Here is a 20723-nt window from a genome sequence, read left to right on the forward strand (position 1 = left end):
TATCATCCTCCTCATGTGACATTAATCTATGCACACTGCTTTAATACAGTAAGAACTGTCTACCTCTCGTAAACTGATTGTTGATCTGATTCTGAGACTGTTCAACAAACACATGGCACAGACAGTAAATGAATAAAGTCATGTAATGTACATATCAGAGAGAAAAGAGCATAGATGGTCATGAGCATCAGAGGAAGGCCGATACTGATGATGATGCATGTTACCACATGCATTATGAAATTGACTTTTTGGTAATACTCATACTGCAAGAAGTATGACTCGAATTCGATGTAATTATAGCTGTCATTCAGGAGGGCGACGTTATCTGTCATTCTTCAAATTGAAACCTAGAGTTAAAGAGATCAAGACATAAGGAGTTTTTAAGAAAATGTGTTGCACTGTGACATAAATGAAGCAATGACCAGCACTAGACAGTGTTTTTTTCTGTAAGTCTAAAAGCTGATGATTGTTAAAAAAAATCGGCCAAACTAAAATTATTTCTACTTTTTAAATGATCCCTTTTTATTTGGATACAGGCAGTGTGACATGCAAAACATTTTCCCGCAAACACATGCTTGTCATTTTAACAAATAACAGAGTAACCACCCCCACCAAACAATAACATATCATTAATATATCATCACGTTTATATTTATTCTCAGGATTGTTTGCACTTCCTTTTCTTTTCAATTGTATTTGTAATGAGACCACAACACTGACATTTTAAAGTTACCAGATCTCACCTGAATGAAGTCCCAGCACCAATGTCTGATGTTTCTCTGCAGCCAAACTGTCTAAAGTGATTTAGATAAGTGGTGGTACACACTTGGTTACTGATGATATAACACACCTCTTCTCAGGAAGTGAGAAAAAAAAGAGTCAGGCATGATAACGTATCTAGTGAGGGAGGAAGAAATTGCAACACAAGCAGAAACTGTTTGAAATAAGAAAAGCAGATACCTTCTTCACATTTGATCATAGAACTAGCAGAATTTGTAGTAGCTGTGGTAGAATTAGTTTATTTTTTCTATGTGTCATGCACCAAAAGGGGTCCCAGCCGGCCAGCTCAAAAGGGATTACAAGGCACTAGAAAACCAGTTTATGACAAAGACAAACCAAATGTTAATAATATTATGCTCTTGAGACATTAGAACTTAATCACTTTCTTTAAACTAAATCAAACATGACTTATCCTCTTCCACAACTGGAAATCATTCGACACACAGTAAGACGTCAACTTATTTATTTATTTATTTTATTTCTTATTTGCGTGCCTATTCATTTTACTTATGTTTTATGTCGTTTAAATTGATTGTATTTCACATTTAGTTTTCTTTTATCTCATATGAGCTGTTACGAATTTTATTTATTCTTCTGTACAGCACTTTGGTCAGCTGTGGTTGTTTTAAAGTGCTTAACAAATAAAGTTGGATTGGATTAGATTGAACACAAACTGAGCATAAAGTGCTTGAAAATGTGTGGGAATGCTGAATAAAGAACCATGTCGACTCAAAAGGTACAGTAATGTAACCATATTTTGATAAAACCTGGATGTCTGCAGTCCGATGTGTAGTATGAGTATATGTATTCAACTGTTACTATGATATCTATAGGCCGTAGCTAAATAGCTATATGTATACATGCTAGTTACCGGTTTGTAAGCTTCTAAACTTTTTAGAGACAACGTAAGATGGATATATTTATCTATTTGTTTGCAAACCGGAGACATAACTGTTGACTTTCTGCTCCCGGTAAAGCTGCTAAACGTGAGACAACGATGACACCGGAAATGATGCAGCCTCACGTTATGTCTAAATCTGTTATACATAATCTGCAAGGATGTTCATTCTGTCATCTAATAGTTGCTTTCCCATTAGACGTGAGAAGGATCGTAATACCGACTTGTTTGGGCAATTTTATAACTAGTCTGTGACCATGTATATGTAATAAGTGTATGAGGTTTTTGTTTTATTTTCTTCTTTTATTCCAGGATTCAACTTCAATTCGCCATCAGTGAGCAGGAGCCGGAGTGGAGCAGCATCATAGGCCTGCAGCATATAGACAATGTGTGTTATGATAGCATGGCTGCTTGGGAGAGGGCAACAGAGTTATGAATCAAAGCTGATGCGTCTGGAAAATCAGAGATGCTTTCCCAAGTACAGTATCCTGGCTACAGGGTGCGCTGCCTTGTGTAAAAATGTGTCTTACAGACTTGTACATACATACCTGTTCTGGCTTTGTTCGGTATTTTTGTGCCATTTCAGGTTGAGTTTGTATGTAGAGTTCCTTGAAGTCTTTTGTTTTGACCAGTTTACACAATAAAACACACTATCCTGGAGCTTTGTTATGATGGACTTGAGCTCTGATGATGCACAGTTGTAGATACAGGCAGGAAGAAAGTTTAGGAGCAGCTTCTCCCTGTGAAATGTGAGTAAAGTTCAGCGTTGGGTGGTGCCTGCTCATCATCAGCACCAGACTCTATGTTGTAGGAAGGCCCGTTCATCTTCGAATTCTCTTTTGCATCAATGGCCGTAGTCTCGTCTCTTTCAAGGCGTTCACACTCCAGCTCTTTGATTTTTATTGCAGCAACTTCAGGACCTTGGACAATAATATTATTTTGTATTAGAGAGGTTTCATATTTTCAAAACTGTTTAGGTAACAGCAACAATACATTTGTATGTTAGACAACTGTACTACTAGATACTTACATCTTGTGTCCATCACGGTTTCAAGCAGGAAGTCGGGGGTTCTGGTGGTTATAATCAAAAGCTGTAAGCAAGGTCAGTGTTCTGTATACAGGTGGGCTGTGACCAAACTGCTTCTCTGCATACATAAGGGTGTGCTTTTGGAAGTTCTCCAAATCTGAAGTTGTCCTGTTGGGTAGAAAAGGCAGACAGAAAAAACCTGCTCTGTTAGTGACATACTTCTCACTTCCATACTGCACCAAATAACATGAAGGTGAGCAGAGTCCTCAGCTTGAAAATCAGCTGGAGACATAGAAAGAGTCAAAATACAAATACATTTTGTAATGGTCCTAAAAAGCATTGATGCTTCATGCAGCCATTGTCGATTTGAAAAAAAGTGGAAATTTGTTTGTATGGAAATAATTACAAATACAAGCATTTGCATGACTGGAAGGTGATCTGCAAAATATATATTTGTGTGTTTGAGATGTAAGTCAAATTTACCTGGATTACAAGACATCAGCCTCCTCCTCTTCCTCATTCAGTAGCTGAACACCTTGGACAGCAAACATCATTCCTGAATCAAAAGACAAGTAGAATATTAAATCTTACCATTCAATGACAGTATTTTTTTAGATAACATTACTCCATGAAAACATACCTGTCGCGGTCTGACTGTAGACTCTGGCAGGGTTGTAGGTTGCATTTGTTGCTGGAGATGATGCTGATCGCCTTTTTAGAAGCTGGAATAAAGTTCAAAGTCTTTATGCTAGTTGATACAACTGTGCAGAGTATGTATAGGAACATTAGTTTCAACACATGAGAAAGTTTGCATACGCGCTGCTCAGACAATTAGCAGCCGGAGCTATCGTAACCTGAACCAGGGACACTTTGCTGTCTATATTATCATGCTACGGGCTAAACTTCTACAGAAATGAGCTGACTTGGCTTTCAAACACCCGCTAATGTGTCGACAACTTTTCTCATCGTGCATCAGTCAAAGTCTGCCCAAATAACTCTGACATATAAGGTTAGCATGTGTCGCTAACTCATCATCAGGGGACAGTAACGTTATTCTGACATTCCGGTCGTTATATGATATAGACTGAATGGATTTGTGTTGAAACACCTCATAACTATGATGCAATGAAATAAGACAACGTTTATAACGAGTACTCACCAGTTCAACAGCAGCAGTGCCAGCTCGGTATCGGACTTACAGTCCACCGTTCCCCGAAGCTCTCTCCAACATGTAAAAGCCTCTCCAATATTTACTTTTGTCCGGTCTCTTGTTCGGTCACTCTCTTTATTCTTTATTTGATTCCTAGCTTCATCCGTCAATGTGCTTTTCCTCTTGGCCATACAGAGACGGGCTTACTCCTAATATTTACAGTCTCGGCTAACTCCAAGGACTTGTAAACTAGTGCTGTAAAGCAGTATGTACCTCTCGCAAGATGACCGCGAGTACGGTCAACTTCCACCAATTGCGTGGTCAGTCTGTTTCCGCTGCCGCAACAGGGAAGGGATAACGAGAGAAACAGAGTCATGGCGTGTTGACGTTTACCACAAAAAAATGTAACATGAAAAACTCAACATTAGCCATGGCAGTTGGCTATGATTTTGGCAAAAAAAAAATAGATTTCAAAATCCAGTGACACTGCCAAGTTCACTGCATTTGGAGATGATCTTTAAGGCATTGACCTAACGTACTAAAAAATAAATTATGTCCCCTAGGTGTGAAATGAACGCTATCTTTTTAAAATAGCTCAGGACTGTCATGTCTAATGTGAGGGTACTAAATCATAGCACTACTTATGGTTCTGACAAATGTAGCCATAATACTGTAAACAAATTTTTGAGATTTGTCAGTGTTCCCTGCATTACTGCCAGGCTTCCAATGGCATCTCTGGGTGAGGGCAGACAACATGATTTTCATGCAAAGATGATGAAGGTTCTCCTTCATCTGCTGCTTCTCTGTGTTTGGTTATTGCTCTGGGGACAGAGAGCAGATCTGTTTCTTCACTCTTTTGTAGTTTAACTCATTTCATTTTTTTCAGCTGCCTGTAAGACATATGCTGGACTGTCCAGAGGTACTAACGATACAGTCAGCCAGACTGTGGGCCGAGGTATAGGAATAGATTCTGTTCTGTTCAGTTGTTACACAGAGCATGGTCTTATATATTGTTAATCAGTGTGACATTTTCCATTAGTGACTGTATTCTTTGACACATACATAAATATTCTAATGCAAGTGTTTTTTAAACACATTTGAGACAATGAAAGAAATATGTATTGTTATTGTGTCAACACCACATAGCAGCACTAACTGTAATACTTGTGTTTACAGGATAAGAAGGCTTCAGGTGTGGACCTCCTTCCTGTCCTCACCTGTGTCTTCCGAGACAATATCATAATTCAAAGGCCCTAATTGAGATATGACTAGGTAAGGGTCAAGCCATTTTGGTGCCAAACCTTGCAGTGTATTATTTTTCGGCTTTACAATAGGGATTTGATCGTAGCCATACCCTTAGCCATCTCATCACTTTTTGTCATAGTTCTGTTTTCGTCTGCAGTGTCCTTTATCTAGGTTCTCCTGCACAGAGTCTGTGAGTTCCTGGAGGTCTGATACCTTCTTGTAGGGGGCGATCCGGAGCAGGAGTCCATTGCTGAAACATGACATCAAGGCGGCCCCTGAGGGACCGGCCCAGCTTCAGCTCTGCAGGGGTGATACCAGTGGACTCATGAACAGCAGAGTACAGAGCAAAGCGGAAGTCTGGCAGGTATTTATCCCACTTTTTATGCTTGTACGCAACTTAGGAGTCTATCATGGTCTTCAATGTGCGGTTAATTCTTTCAGTGAGGTTTTGTTATGGATGGTAGGCTGAGGTATGTTTCTGTTGCAGGTTCCAGGTCTGACAGGTTCCTCTGAAGATACCGTAAACAAACTGGGGGCCCGTGTCTGATAGGATGTAGTCTGGCACAGCCCACCAGGTGAGTATTTAGTTAACCAAAACTTTGGACACTGCCTCTGCTGTGGCTTTTCTCAAAGGGTACAGCTCAACCCATCAAGTGCAGTAATCAACAAACACCACCAGGTAGACGTTGCCACTGGAACTTCTGGGGAAAGGGCCCATGAAGCCCACCCCCAGCATCTCCCAAGGTTTATGGACAATGGTCTGCTAAAGCTTTCCAGCCAATTTGTGGCTTTCAGGTTTATATTTCTGACAAATTTGAAAGTTTGGTACACGTCTTTACAACCAAGCTTGTACCAGGCCAATATACAAAAGCTTGCAGACATTTGTAGGCTTTATAGTGTCCGAGGTGGCAAGATATAGTGTCTTGGTGGACCATCTGCAGAAGGGTCTCTCCGAGGCGTTCTGGTATGTGGACTTGGTAAGTAGTCTTGTGCGGAAGTTGTAAAAGTCTGTAGAGCTTATCCTCCGAGATTGTGAACGTTGCAGAATGTTTCACTGGGAGCTCTCCATCATCCATGATGGTTTGATATATTTATGGGATTTCCACGTCCTCCTACTGAGCTCTCCATATCTCCTCATCCGTGAAGGGGAGTTCCTGGTGAGATTCCCCTGGACGGACAGTAGGGTAGCAAAGGCTGCTTGATCCCTGATGAGTGTCACTGTTGCCTTTTTGTAACGGTATAACAAGACCCAAAAATGTCATTTTTATGTTTAAAATTAATTTCATTTTTTTTGTGGTTTTTTTGTGTTTGTCACTGTTATATATGGTGTCTGTTATACTTCCCCCACCAATACTGCACTGAGAATGTGAATTCCTGTAGGCGGAGGACCCAGCGAGTAAGGTTAGAAGTAGGTTGAATACCCAGACCAGGAAGGGGTGGTCTGTAAGCACGCTGAAGTAGTAACGACCACACCACAACCAGACACAGTGGCAGAGTAGATTCTATCGCCTTTGTTTAGGCTTCGGCTGCAATAAACCAGTACCTCCTTTGATCCTAAACCTGTTTACTGGACCAGTACAGCCCAGAGACCAACATTGCTTGCATCATTACATAAAAGAGCTGTTGGAATGGAATTTGGGCACCTACATGACTCCTTGTTCTGATTGGCTCGTTCTCAAAGTCCCTCGAGCTTTAACTGAACTCAGTAAATCAGCATTTTCTTTTGATGTCCCAAGCCCTTGGAACACCCTCCAGCAAACTCTAAGGCACAGTTGGCACCACTCTGCTAATCATCTTGTCTATAAAAGCCTGGTCTTCACTCCACTACTCTGCCAGATAATTCCATCTTGTTCTGTAGTGTCTCCTAGTTATTTTTTTTGCGAATGATTGAGCTGCTTACTTTGCAGTGTATTTTTGTGCTCTAGATATTTTTTGTTCTGACCTGTGTTTTCTTGTTCTCAGGTAGTCCGATGTACCTCGCTGTTCACCAGTTACTTTGTCTGAGTTTCCTGTGTCATCTTGAGGAGAACTTTTCTGGTCAGCCAGCTCCCTGCCGCCACTGCCTGCACTTTTTAAACATTAAACAGGTTTTTTTACATTGTATTACCTGCTTCAGTCTCTGCTTTGGGTTTGATTTAAACTGAAACCTTAACAACTGTACTAGTAATCTCGATGGCATGAGGGAAAGCTCAGTGTCCTTTCAAGAATAAATAAGGATTGAAATAATGAAAAATGAAATTGTGTACACCACAAAGGGCAGGTCAAAATTTCGATGACCTAAGATGTGTGGCAACACCAGGTGGGCTTTTAGGGCTTACTGGCATTCAGAGGTACACCCAAACTTGACTACTTTTTTTCAGGGCATTTAGGGGATTTGCAGTTTGGGAAAATTTGGGCACAAATCGGTGGTACCAGCCTGCCATTCCCAGAAATCTTGGAACAGCCTTGAGGTTAGTAGGTACTGGAAACTCCTGCACAGTCTTTGTCTTTTCTGGATCTGCCTGGACCCCGGCCGCAGAGACAAGGTGGCCCAAGAAATGTAGTGTTTTGAAATTTTCTTCATGTTGACGGTAAGATTTGCTTCTCTTAATTTATCCAAGACAGCTTGAATGTCTGAAGACTGTTGTTTGTATCATGCTGAATAAATGATGTCGTCCATAAACAAGGCAACAGTGGATTTCTTATTTCGCTCAATAAGGTTGCTGCTTGATGGGAACATCCTAAGTGAGTGAGATTTTAAGGGTGAGCACTTCAGTGCATCCTAATGTCATGAGTTGGTCTTATTTAGTTTTGTATTTTTGTGTATTTCAGAGTTTAGGTTTCCATGTTTTAATGTATCCTGTCTATAATCGTGTTGCTTGTTTCCCTTGTGTGTTTTTGTCTTAATGTGTCCTGTTTTTATTTAGTAAAGTTTCTCTGTTCGAGTGTGTATTATTCTTGAGTTCTCTGTGTCTTTAGTGTTTCGTGATTCATACTGGAATTCTAGTCCTCAGTGTTTCTTGTCATAATTTTTGTCTCTGTGTTTCCCTCCACAGAGACAAAAATTGCCCTCATTGTCTTCACCTGTGTCATTATACTCGCCTGTGTCTGATTACCCCTGTGTCTATTTAGTCTCAGTGTTCTTTCCCTCTTGTTGTCAGTTCAATGTAAGTTGTTGGTTGTTAGTTGTTGGATGTTGGCTGATGGATGACGGATGACGGATGACGGTCTATGTCGGTCTTATACTTAACTGTGCTTCCCAGTGTTTTTCCTAGTGGCTCCTTGTTTCCCTTTTTGATCTTAGTGGATTTTGTTGGACATTTTGAAGTATGTTTTTGTTTACCTTTTTGTTTAATTAAATATTTTATTTTGGTTTCTGAAATTGGGTCCAGTTCCTTCTTTTCCACAACGGAGACACCTAATCTGGTTGTGCAGATATCACTGTTCCTCTGCAATTGCTCAAGGAGGCAGCTCTTCCCAGGAGCATCCAGAAGCTCTACATCTATGGGAGCTTGGCTTGAGCTTCTGGGGTTGATGGCCGAGAAGAATCAAAGTTTTTCTCTCAATCCCTAGTCCTCCGGATGGTTGGTGCCTTGTTCAAAGCAATATTTCACTGCCGGGTTAGAGTGAAAGCTATACTGATTTCTTCTAACATCCATGTGCAGGCCAATCATACACATAAAGTCCAGGCCTAACAACACATGGCAAGCCAGGGCTTCTGAGGACAAAACCACTACAGTCAAGGTACAGGTGTGTCCTTGTAAGGTGACAGTACGGTCCTGCTGTCCCAAAGGCCATCTCCCTTCACCATCAGCTAGTGGATAAGTACGGAGGATCTCCTGACCAAGGGTAAAGGTTGGCCCCTTCCTGATTGACAGTGTGCCACAACTTGTCATTAAGAAGGGTGTATGAAGAGCCTGAATCCACCATGGCCATCCCCTGCTGCCTACCAATTATCAGGGTTACAAACAGTTGGAGTGATAGAGATCTGTTGGGTACAAAAGGTAAGGCAGCTGCCTGTGACAACACATGCAGTGTATAATTGTTTCCTGCAGAACACTCTGGTGAAGAGTGATTTTGTAGTTGGGGTTGTTGAGCTGAGGTTTACGTCACCGCTTTTATTAACAGAGCAGCGTCAATCCTTGGAGCTAATTGGCCAAAGAGTGAGTCGTTACAGGGCCAGGAGCGAACCGCAGAATATTGCTTTTTGGTGAAATTAATCTTTCAGACAGTGTCCCCTTGCCACAGTAACATTGCTAAATGGTGCTTAGTTTGGCTGTTAGCCAGTTCCCAGGCAAAGAGAGAGCCCTCCCTCTTCCTTAGGTCGTGCCTAGATTCCACTGTAAACTCGATTGCAGAGTGTCGCCATGAGATGGCGCTTCCGTCACAAGAAAACATCAACCTACAAGTCAGGCCTAGTTCCTTAGTCTATAAATATTTTATATTAATAATCTAAATCCACAAAATACCCTTTTATATGAACACTGGAACACCTCTTTTAGCCTAACTGAAGGAACCCAGCTGCTGAAGGAGGCAATGAACGACTACATTCAGAGTTCCCTGGCAGCAGGTATCATTCGTTCCTCCTCCTCTCCTGCTGGAGCCGGGGGTTTTTTTGTGGATAAGAAGGACAAGTTGTTACACCACTGCATTGACTACAGAATGATATCACGTTCAAGAACAGGTATCCTCTTCCACTCATATCCTCTGCTTTTGAACAGTTGCAAGGGGCTTCCATTTTCACCAAATTGGATTTAAGAAATGCATATCAACTAGTTCGCAAACGAAAGGGGGATGAATGGAAAACGGCTTTTAACACACCTAATGGCCACTATGAGTATCTAGTCATGCCATTTGGTCTCACTAATGCCCCAGCAGTTTTTCAGGCCCTGGTGAACGACATTCTGAAGGACATGTTGAACAAGTTTGTTTTTGTCTACATTGATGACATTTAGATTTTTTCCAAGTCAGAGGAAGAGCATGTGCAACACATACATCAGGTTCTTTGGCAGTTGTTGGAGAATCAACTATTTGTCAAGGCGGAGAAATGTGAGTTTCACCAGTGTTCTGTTTACTTCTTGGGGTTCATTGTTGAACCTGGCAGTTTGAAAATGGACCCCGAAAAGGTTAGTGATGTCACAGACTGGCCTGCCCCCACCGACAGAAAACAGCTGCAAAGATTTTTAGGGTTTGCTAACTTCTACAGACGTTTTATCAGGAACGATAGTTCTGTTGAAGCCCCTCTCCATGCTCTCATTTCCCCAGGAACAAGAGTCGCATGGTGTGTGTGTGTGTGTGTGTGTGTGTGTGTGTGTGTGTGTGTGTGTGTGTGTGTGTGTGTGTGTGTGTGTGTGTGTGTGTGTGTGTGTGTGTGTGTGTGTGTGTGTGTGTGTGTGTGTGTGTGTGTGTGCGCGTGCGTGCGCCTATGATGGACATTTCATGTGCAAAACATTGCGATGTTAGATGTTTTTGTACTGTATATGTTGTATTTGTTGCTGAGTGATGTTTGATGTTTTTATATGTTGTATTTGTTATCTGCCAAGGGTCTGCAGATGTAAATTAGCCTAAGACTCTGCAGCCACATGTTCGATGTGTTATCCGTCGTATGTATGTGCTGTATTGAGAGCATTATTACTTTTTCTATAACCTGCTGGTTCCACTCCACCACCCTCCAGAACAGAAAGCGCCTGCAGAGCACGGTCACAGTCTGCTCTACGATCATTGGACTACCTGTAAGGACTTTGACATTGATCTATGAGTAACAGACAATCAGGCTAGCAGGTCGGATTATGCAGGACCCCTCACACGCTCTCTTCCCAGCGTTTGAGTGGCTCCCCTCAGGACGCCGGCTTCGCTGTCCCTGCTGCAGGACACAGAGGAGAAGAGCAACCTTCGTTCCCAGGGCTGTCCAGCTCCTCAACTCCTAACCCCCCCCCCCAACAGACACCAACACCTCTCACCCAATGCAGACTCTCAGCTGTGAACTTCCTTTATATTGACATGCACCTTAATTGCCTCTGCTTTATCTGGTCTCATGCACTACATCACTTTATTCTATCCATTTTATATCAGTTTTCATACAGTTCTGGTTAATTTATTCCTGTTGTTTCTTATCCATCATTGCACTACGGTCACTTTATTTATCTAATTCTTACCTTACAGTTATATTGTATATATTAGTTCTGTTGTTCCATTATTCACCATGCACCTTAATAACTTATCATTTAGTATTTGCCTACTTGCACATAGCTCTGTATATATATATATTTATTTCTCGTTTACTGCATATAGTTCTGTTTACATCTGGTCACTACTGCACATAGCTCTGTATATATATATTTATTTCTCGTTTACTGCACATAGTTCTGTTTACATCTGGTCACTACTGCACATAGTTCTGTATATATATATATTTATTTCTCATTACCGCACATAGTTCTGTTTACATCTGGTCACTACTGCACATAGTTATGGTTACATCTGTTTACATCTGTTAGTCCGATCACTGTCCACTTATATCTACTCTTTTATATTTTGTATTTTTAAGTTAAGTTTAAGCTTTAAGTTGTATTTAAATTGACACTTTCTATTTAGGTTAAATGTTTTGTTTACTTGCACTGTTGTTAATTTACTGCTCTGTGTGCCTTTGAATTGCCCCCCGGGGACAAATAAAGTTTTTTGAATTGAATTGAATGTGTATGAGTGGGATTAGTTACTTCTGATGGTCACTTTACATGCCATCAGTGTGTGAATGGGTAGATGTGACCTGCGGTTTAAAAGTCTTTTGAGTATTCAGATTGACTAAAAAGCCATTCAATTCACTTTTAACCATATTCTGGGCCTACAGCAAATACTGTCACAAAAATTGCCAGCAGTGAAGCGTTGGTGGTGCAGTGGTTAGTCCTCAAAGCGGGCGGCCAAGGTTCGAATCCAGCCTGTGGCTCCTTACCCGCATGTCATTCCCTACTTTCTCTCCCTGATTTCCGGCTCTATCCACTGTTCTATCTCTCCATTCAAGGCACAAAATGCCCAAAAATAAATCTTAAAAAAAAAAAAAAAAAAAAAAAAAAGCCAAACATAGCAAAACACAATAGGTTATGGATAGACATACCTTTGCCCTTAAACAGAGAGTGTGTTTACATAATTTAATGTTTATTGTGCTCTTTGACCTATGTAAAACATTCAGAGATACATATTTAAATGTAAATTTAAATATTTTGGATTTTATGAGTTGTTTGTCCCAGGATACGTTTCCCTACTAAGTATCAAGAGAGTCAAAATAGTAAACATATAAATGTTTAATAGAGGAAAAAATACATTATTGTTTTCCATGGTCATTTACATTAAACATTCTAGTTTTTATATCGATTGTATTCAGTTTTACCAGTCCAGCTTTTCCTAGTGAATTGCAACCACATAAAAAAGGAACAAGGAATATACTTTTTTTCTCTTTTAATTCATTTGTGGATTTTTTTTAGGAGATTGCTGTCTGTCCATCCAGGCATAATGTGCACTTTCCTTTGTCAATATCCATTCACAGTGAAAATGCATCTGCAACCTGAAGGTCAAAAACTTTTTGTGCATTGAATTTCAAATTGCATTGCAATGCTATTTTATGATCCAAAATACAAATAGAAAAAATGTTTCTGACTAGACATCATGTAAATCAACCTTTTGATAAAGGATACCTTGGTAAGTGAAGACCTTTCATAATGCCCCCTACAGGATGTTAAAGTAAACATATTGTGCAAAATGCACCATGTTTTTCTAACACCAATATGTGTCCCTAGTCTGCCTACAAACCTCCCAATAATGGAAAAAATCTTTTTTGCCTCTTTTGCCTGCTCCACTTGGTTGAAAAACTAAGCTAATGCGGAAGTGCAAAATCTTGCAGTTCGTTGAGTTTCCGCTTGAGGCTGGCTCCAGGAACCCTGGAAGTCACATACACACCACAGCCAAAAAAGCAGTGTTTACAGCATAAATGATCATGTTTACAGCCTGGTACAAAAAAAGGAAATAGATCTGATTAGTTATTGTCATCATGGGCACATACTGTACAAGGGCTGAATATCTTTATAACGCATCCAATTTGATTTTTATATCCATAGTTAGCTGTGTAGCTGACCTGATTGGCCAGTGGTCCCGGCGATTTGTCAGGAGGCTTAAAACCTTCCTCAGCTCCATCTCTTACAGTACGGCTCCACTGCTTCAGGCGAGAACGCTAGTGATGGCGCCGGAGCACTCAACTCGCCGCTCGATGGGCGTAAACCCGTTTTATGGTTTTATGGCGCGCGGCTAGTCCGGGTGGTTGCTGTACTCATTTGCATAGAACCAGTGGAGCCATACCGTGAGCCTGTCTTTTGGTCGACTGAAAGTTAGGCTGAGACAGGATTTCCAGCATAGAGGCTGCTGCTGATGAGCCTCCGGAGCCCCCTGCAGCTACAGATGGATGATGTCACTCAGGCTTTGTCCATTAATATTTACAATGTATGGCTCAAAAAGACTGTTAGGAGGGGCGCTGGTGGCGCAGTGGTTAGTGCACGCGTCCCATCTATGGAGGCTGTAGTCCTCAACGCAGGCGGCCCGGGTTCAAATCCAGCCTGTGGCTCCTTTCCCGCATGTCATTCCCCACTCTCTCTCCCTGATTTCCGGCTCTATCCACTGCCCTATCTCTCCATTAAAGGCACAAAAGCCCAAAAATAAATCTTTAAATCTTAAGACTGTTAGGAGATGTTCCCTTCATGACATCACAAAGGTAACCCCTCCCCCAGGTGGGTGTCAGGTGTTAGTTCTGCCCTCTGAGTCTGCCTTCACCATAAACATTAGGGCATGGTGCGAGAAAGCACACGCCACCCAAGCCCTTCCAGAGTGTCCTGGTCAAATACAGCTCATTTTTTATAGAAAGCTATAGACTAAGTGGGGCGCCTATACCCTAGCGGTTAGTGAGCACGCCCCACGTATGGAGGCCTTGGTCTTCCAGGCGGGCAACCCGGGGACGAATCCAACCTGTGGCTCCTTTCCACATGTCATTACTCTACTCACTTTCTCTCTCTCGCTCCCTAATTTCTGACTCTATCCACCGTCCTACCTCTGTCCTACCTCTAAGATAAAAGCCCAAAAATAAAACCTATACAACATTTTTATTTAAAGCTACAGACACAGAAACAGCCTGTTCAGAGCAGGGCTGGAATAGAGGGACACTTCCCTGGCATGTTTTGGGGAGCTCCCAGACTTATTTGAACTTGTTGAATAGGAGAATAATATGTGACCTTTAAAGAGCTTGTATCTCTGGTGTGTGTTTTAGGTTAGCTCTTACTGAAGAAAAGTACATTTTGTTCTGTTTTCTCCTCTTTGGTCCTCTATGATCCTCTATGGAGCTTATTGTCTAAATGTTGTCAACATCTATAGTGTTGATGTTGGCATCACTGCTCTGCATTTTGCAACAGCACACAGTGGTAGCAAGTATTCCAACAGCCTCTTTTCTAATGTAAATATACAGAATTAAGTCTGCAAGCAGACTCAGTTTAGGAAATATCTCACATATGTAATTTAGAAGATTATCCGATGTTCTGTTCCTTACCAGGATCCAAATAATGTAGGGCAGGAACAGCAGAGTGTAAATGAGCAGTACCAGGACCAAAATAACAATAATACGACGTTTTTCTTCAGAGGGGACAGCGACACAAGTAGACAGGGCTCTGAGGGTCCCAACCAGGAAGAATATGAAGAATGGAAAGGGAATGACGAGTGAAGCAGCAAAGATCCTTTCTGTCACATCAAAAGTAACCCAGGGAAACACAGTGAGGATATAGACAGGAGGCATGAGCCAGACTACAACACTGACCACCACAGAGTTCTTGATGGTGCGTTTAAAGTGGTACCACAGTGGGTGGGCGATGACCAAATATCTGCAAAAAAAAAATGGACACATTGTTTTTGAGGAGGTGCAGAATATTTCAACTATATAATGGGCAGACAAAGAATAACTACACACATTCTGTTTAGATGTATAGTTACCTTTCCAGCGAGACACACACCATGAAGCCAACACTGATCACTAGACCAGAATAGTAAATATAAAATGCAGTTTTATAAACATTCGCATCCTGTGTTGTCTCCAGAATGATCATGGAGCAGAGCTGAATGAGGTCGGAAATAAGAAGGTTGATGACGTAGATTGGAGCCACATGATCCTTTTGTACCTGCAGAAAAATAATAGTAAAACAAGCAGTTATAAACATGATTTGGTGTCATCTGATTTGATGTCATCCTACAAATAAAAACTTTCTCTGCCCAACTACAGCCATTTACAGCCGTTATTATTAAATTCTCATTGTGCTGTAAAAAATACTTGTCACTTTAACTTACCATTCACTGCACAGAATGTCTTAATTGTCCTGCACAGTCAGCATTACTCTTATTCCAGTATACCTATTTCATTTGTATTTACCTTATCGCTGTCTCTATTCTAGCCAGAGACACAGGTCGAGGTGGTGGAGTGGCAGCTATTTTTAATTCCATTCTTCTAATTAACTCTTGACCGAAACTGAATTATGCTTCTTTTGAATCTCTCACATCCAGTCTCAAGAACCTTTCAGCAGTTCTATTTGTTATAGTTTACCGCCCTCCTGGCCCATATTCTGAATTCTCCTAATTTTCAGAATTTCTAACAAATTAAGTCCTTAGCACTGATAAAATAATTGCTGTAGGTGACTTCAATATCCATTTGGATGTTGATAATGATAGTCTTAGCACAGCTTTCATTGTCATTATTAGACTCTAATGGCGTCACCCAGGGTGTAAAAAAACATACTCGCTTGAAGATTATCTGATATAACTGTAGCTAAATTTAAGGAAGCTATTTCAGCTTTTGATTCAGTACCGTGTTTTAACCCAGTTCCAAACTCTTTTAATAACTTTAGTTCCTCTCAGCTGGATCAGTTTGTTGATAGTACTAAATGAAATACATTTGTTCATAACTGTCAACTTGTCTTTTAGACACAATCCCAACCAAGCTGTTTAAGGAATCATTTCCCTTAGTTAGCAACTTTATATTAGATATAATCAATATGCATTTACTGACAGGTTATGTCCCTCACTCATTTAAAGTAGCTGTAGTTAAACCTCTTCTTAAAAAGTGTACTCTTGATTTAAGAACCTTATAGATTTATATCCACCCTTCCTTCTATCTCAAAGATCCCGGAGAAAGTGGTGGCTAATCAGTTATGGGACGTTCTCCATGACAATGATTTATTTAAAGAGTCCACCATAGCACCTAGACTGCACTAGTTAAAAAACGATTTACTTCTAGCCTCAGACAGGGGACTTCTCACTGTGCTTGTCTTAGATCATAGTGCTGCATTTGACCATCACAGGAGAGAGAGTGGCAGATGACATGCAGGAAAGGAGCCACAGGTCAGATTTAAACCGGAGTCGTCTGCAAGTCGTCTGCAAGGCAACCAGTGTCCCCAAACTAAAATATTAGAATATTTTATTACCTTCATTTCAGCATAAATCTCACTAAACATCTGACATTTTATTTTAAATTGAACAAAAAAAACCTAAAAAAGTATACTTTTATATTATATAGGCTAAGTCACAATAATGGGTAAAATATTAAATCTTAGACCATTCAAAAAAATTTGGAAGACCTCTTGTGACCCCAATCTAAGTGTCTTGCGACACCCACTTTGGGAACCACTGCTTTTGAAACATGAAGCAAACAGTATAAAAAAAGTAAAGATGTACATACCAGAGAGTACAGAGCGCAGATGGTCATGAGGGTCAAAGGAAGGCTGATACTAATGATAATGCATGTGACCACATGTACTGGAAAATACTCTTTTCTTTTGAACCAATAGTCAGTTATCGCTAAGTTTTCTTCCACAGCGGTGTTGTTAACGAGAATATATTCCATCCTTCAGAGTGTAACCTGATTTTTTTAAGATCAAAAACAGAAAGTGTCATATATAAAACAATATAAAAATTAAGCATCATGTATCCATTCTTATTACTTAACCTTAAAGATGATAATCATTACTTAGTTCTGTCCAACTAAAGTTTTCAATTAATGATTGTGATTTAACATAATTCATTTTTTTCCCATTCAGGCAGTGGTGTTAAACTGGAATGAGTCTTAGGATCAAGACAATCTTCTTTGCTATAAAACAGTTTTTTTTTTATATACAGTATAATATGAAATGTGTCTTGGGTGTAAGTGAAAGAAAGAATAATAAATATAGGATATATATTTATAATTTTGAACAATATCACTTTTTAACTTCAGGAAAAATAGAGACATTTAATTTCCTCTTATTTCAGAAATTATTTTGCATGGAGTTGAAATAAACCCCCACAATGGGCCCTAGTGTATGCCCGGTGCAAAGCGTCTTGGTCTGCAGTGCAGGTGTTATTCCTATTTTCCACCGGAGGTAGATAACATTTTTATGCCTAGCATCCAGAAGATTTAAAAAAATGAATTAACTATTAGCGCCCAGATTGCGCCCCCTCAAATAGCAAAATGTAGTCGGACACAACCATATAGCTATAACCATATACTTTACGCTGTCAGAATAAGGCCAAATGTCTCTATTTTACTCTGTCCATAGCAGCTAAAATGCCTTTCAAAACACTATGTGGATATGAAGACGTAAATGAGAAGCACTGACTCATGTTTTCACTGAAACATCATATTCTACTTTTGTAAAATATGATGTAATTATAACCCGCAATGGGATTTTCATCAACAGTAACAAACCACAAAAGTAGTTTTCACACCTTGGCTGTTATCGTTTCCTGTAAAATTTAAAAAAAAAAGCCCTCTAAGTGGGTTAACGTTGGGTAAAAACTTAGAGCAAATAAAAAACAGAATACTTAACGAGGAAACATAATGATAAGATGAATTTTTCAAAAGGCTATATATTTGCAAAGTAGATTTAACCTAGTTCATTTGTAAATATCTTAAAGGTCTCTGCTTAAAATGCGTTGGTGTCTTTTTTAGGCAATAACACATGTTTCACTATTACAAACAAACAAAGTGCCTCCATTGTTACACATGGTTAACATCATAACAACATTGAATATACATTCTTTTGTAATATGATTGCAATGTGACTTTTGATATCTGCCAAATCTCACCTGAATGAAGTCCCTGCACAAATGTTTGATGTGTCTCTGTATCCAAACTGTCTACAGTGAATATGTACAGTGACTGCATGCACTTGCCTCCTGCTTATGTTAAACTGCTCTTCTAAGGAAGTCAGAAAAAAATGGTCAGTTATGATTTTGCATTTACTGAGGGAGGTTACAAAACAAACAAACCACATGAAATATCTTTTTTCAAAGTTACTGAAGTAGCAATGTCTATTCTAAAGAGCATACGATCTAAGTGCTAAGGACTTAATGGGGATGTCGTTTGAGGTAACGGGAGTGAACACTTCAGGAAGATGTTAGAAGTTTTTCCTTTCAAGAACTGAAAACCCAACTCCAGATATGACCTGGAAAACAGTGTTTCTGATTCAATGTGCTGAGAATAAGTAACATGGTCCATCAAGTTAAATAAGGTCAAGTTTTATTTTCTGATTTTGACATTTCAAGCTTATTTTGAAGTACAAAGCCTTGTTGCTGTCTTCAGGCTCCTGCCTATTCCCCAACTTGTGCCACCCCACCCTGATTGTACTGACCTGCGTCTCATTATCCCCTGGTTGTCTGCATATTTAAACCCTGTATGTCCTCCTTAATGTTGCCAGTTCATTGTGTGTCCATACAGTGTCACCTTGTTCCTCCATTCTTTCTCTAGTTTAATACCATAGCTGGTCCCATGACTGTTGCATATTTCCTGCTCACAGTTTGAATTAGTTTGTCTGATGCATTTTTGGATTACTCTCAACCTCTTATATTGCACTCTACCTTGTATGAGCCGTGTATTTTTGGGTCCTTCAATTTATTGGTACGATAGTATGAACTGGCCATAGAATGGACTTAGCTGGCGCAGTTCCTCTCTGTACTGCATTCACACAAGCAGGAGAAACACATCTCCCATCTCAAGACTCTGCTCAACACAATCTATGGAGGAACCCAAGAGCTCACAGAATGCCTTGATATCTTCTTCACTACCATTGGCTCTCAGGTGAGCTTGTTGAACTCTAAATCTGGTTTCTCACCTAGATATGTTGATTCCTTCTACTCTTCTCCTGCTCCTGCATTTGTATCTACTGCTACTTCTGTAGCTCCTGTCTCCTCTGAAGCACAATACCCTCATCCGGCAAAACCATGAAGTTTCTCAGGGGATTTGAACAACTGTCAAGCCTTCCTGGTGCAAGGTGGACTTCTTCTCATCTCAGGGCTTCCTTCTTCTCTATGGAGGGCTTCCTTCTTCTCTATGGAGCAAGCAAAGTTCGCCTTAAATATCCCTCACCTCACACTCAAAGCAGAGACTTGGGCTACACCTGAATGGGCTTGTGATTATTTCATGTGTAAGCCTTGTTTATGGAGATCCACCACAGATCTTTGATCACAAGAGGCCAGGAAGCTTCCCAGGACTTGATCACTGTAAAACAAGGCAAACACACAGTTATGGAGGATGCAATTGATTTTACTCTAGCAGCTGATAATAGCTGGAATACTGCCGCCTTGGGACCTTGAGGAGAGAGGGGCAGAAGCAGTTGGCGAACAGGCAGCAGGTGACATCTCAGGAGTAGGAACCCAGGTGGCAACAGGTGTGGTAGCTCCAAGTGTGTCTAAACGAGCCATAATCTGTTGTAATTTGTCATTCAGAAGACACACTTGAAGACTGGAAGCTTACTTGGCATTCATTAATGTCTCTTATTTCAATGCAGACTGTGGTGAGTTGCTCCTCATGTTGCTGAAGCTGCCAGCCTTGAGATCGAAATGCTGCTTGCAGTGCATCTGAATCTGCTGAGTCCATTTCTATGGCCAGTTCATAATTTAGCAACACGAAACTACAGGTGATAGGACGCACAGGAATGACTCTTGAACACAGTATTGGTAAGCAGGTAAACAGTCTTTACTCCCTATTCTCTGGTCTCTCCCCTTTCATGTGCACCAAAAGCATCAAGAGCCACCTAAATAGCTAGAACATTTTAATTTCATGACAAGAATGGACATGGATTCAGCTTACCATAAGAAACCAACCTCTGAGACAGGATAGCCCCGATACCAGCATCCGGCACGTTAACCTGAATTGACAGCGGGAGTATGGAAGAGTGAGAATGGGTGCAGAGATAATTTCAGACTTGAGTTCTTTGAATGCAGTGTCTGCTTGAGGAGTCCAGAGGAAGGAGCAGGAAGGAGCTGTGGGGTGAGGATTCATTCATAATGACCATTGGGAGTGTTGTTGTCACTCATCCCCCTACCTAATTTTTTCCAGATAATCAGAGTCAGTATTCCCATCAGCAGGAATGGAACTAATGGAACTAATCCATTTCCCTTCACAACTGACCCCCCCAATAAAGGATCTGACCTGTGGTCTAGTCAATGTGTTGGTAGCTTCAACCAGGGATGTCATTAGATGAGATGTATCGAACTAGTGGAAACTGACCCATGGAATGACAATCAACAGCGCTGACCTCCAGACGTTGTGAGAGATGAAGAGTCCTCAGGTGGAGCTATTTTCATGTACATTG

General features: G+C 40.6%; 1 protein-coding gene across 1 annotated transcript; it reads right to left on the reverse strand.

Annotated features, from left to right (window-relative positions):
* Window positions 1-12359: 12359 nt before the first annotated feature.
* On the reverse strand, window positions 12360-18325 carry LOC110000403 (G-protein coupled receptor 4-like). The gene is made up of 4 exons (XM_020655667.3): window positions 18217-18325; window positions 16832-17011; window positions 15097-15281; window positions 12360-14987 (listed from the first exon to the last, which is right to left on the reverse strand). The coding sequence occupies exons 2-4, from the start codon at window positions 16994-16996 to the stop codon at window positions 14465-14467; spliced, it is 873 nt and encodes a 290-aa protein (XP_020511323.2). The 5' UTR covers window positions 16997-17011; window positions 18217-18325; the 3' UTR covers window positions 12360-14464.
* Window positions 18326-20723: the final 2398 nt, after the last annotated feature.

The sequence above is a fragment of the Labrus bergylta genome, chromosome 10, assembly GCF_963930695.1.
Source record: "Labrus bergylta chromosome 10, fLabBer1.1, whole genome shotgun sequence".
NCBI classification, from domain to species: domain Eukaryota; kingdom Metazoa; phylum Chordata; class Actinopteri; order Labriformes; family Labridae; genus Labrus; species Labrus bergylta.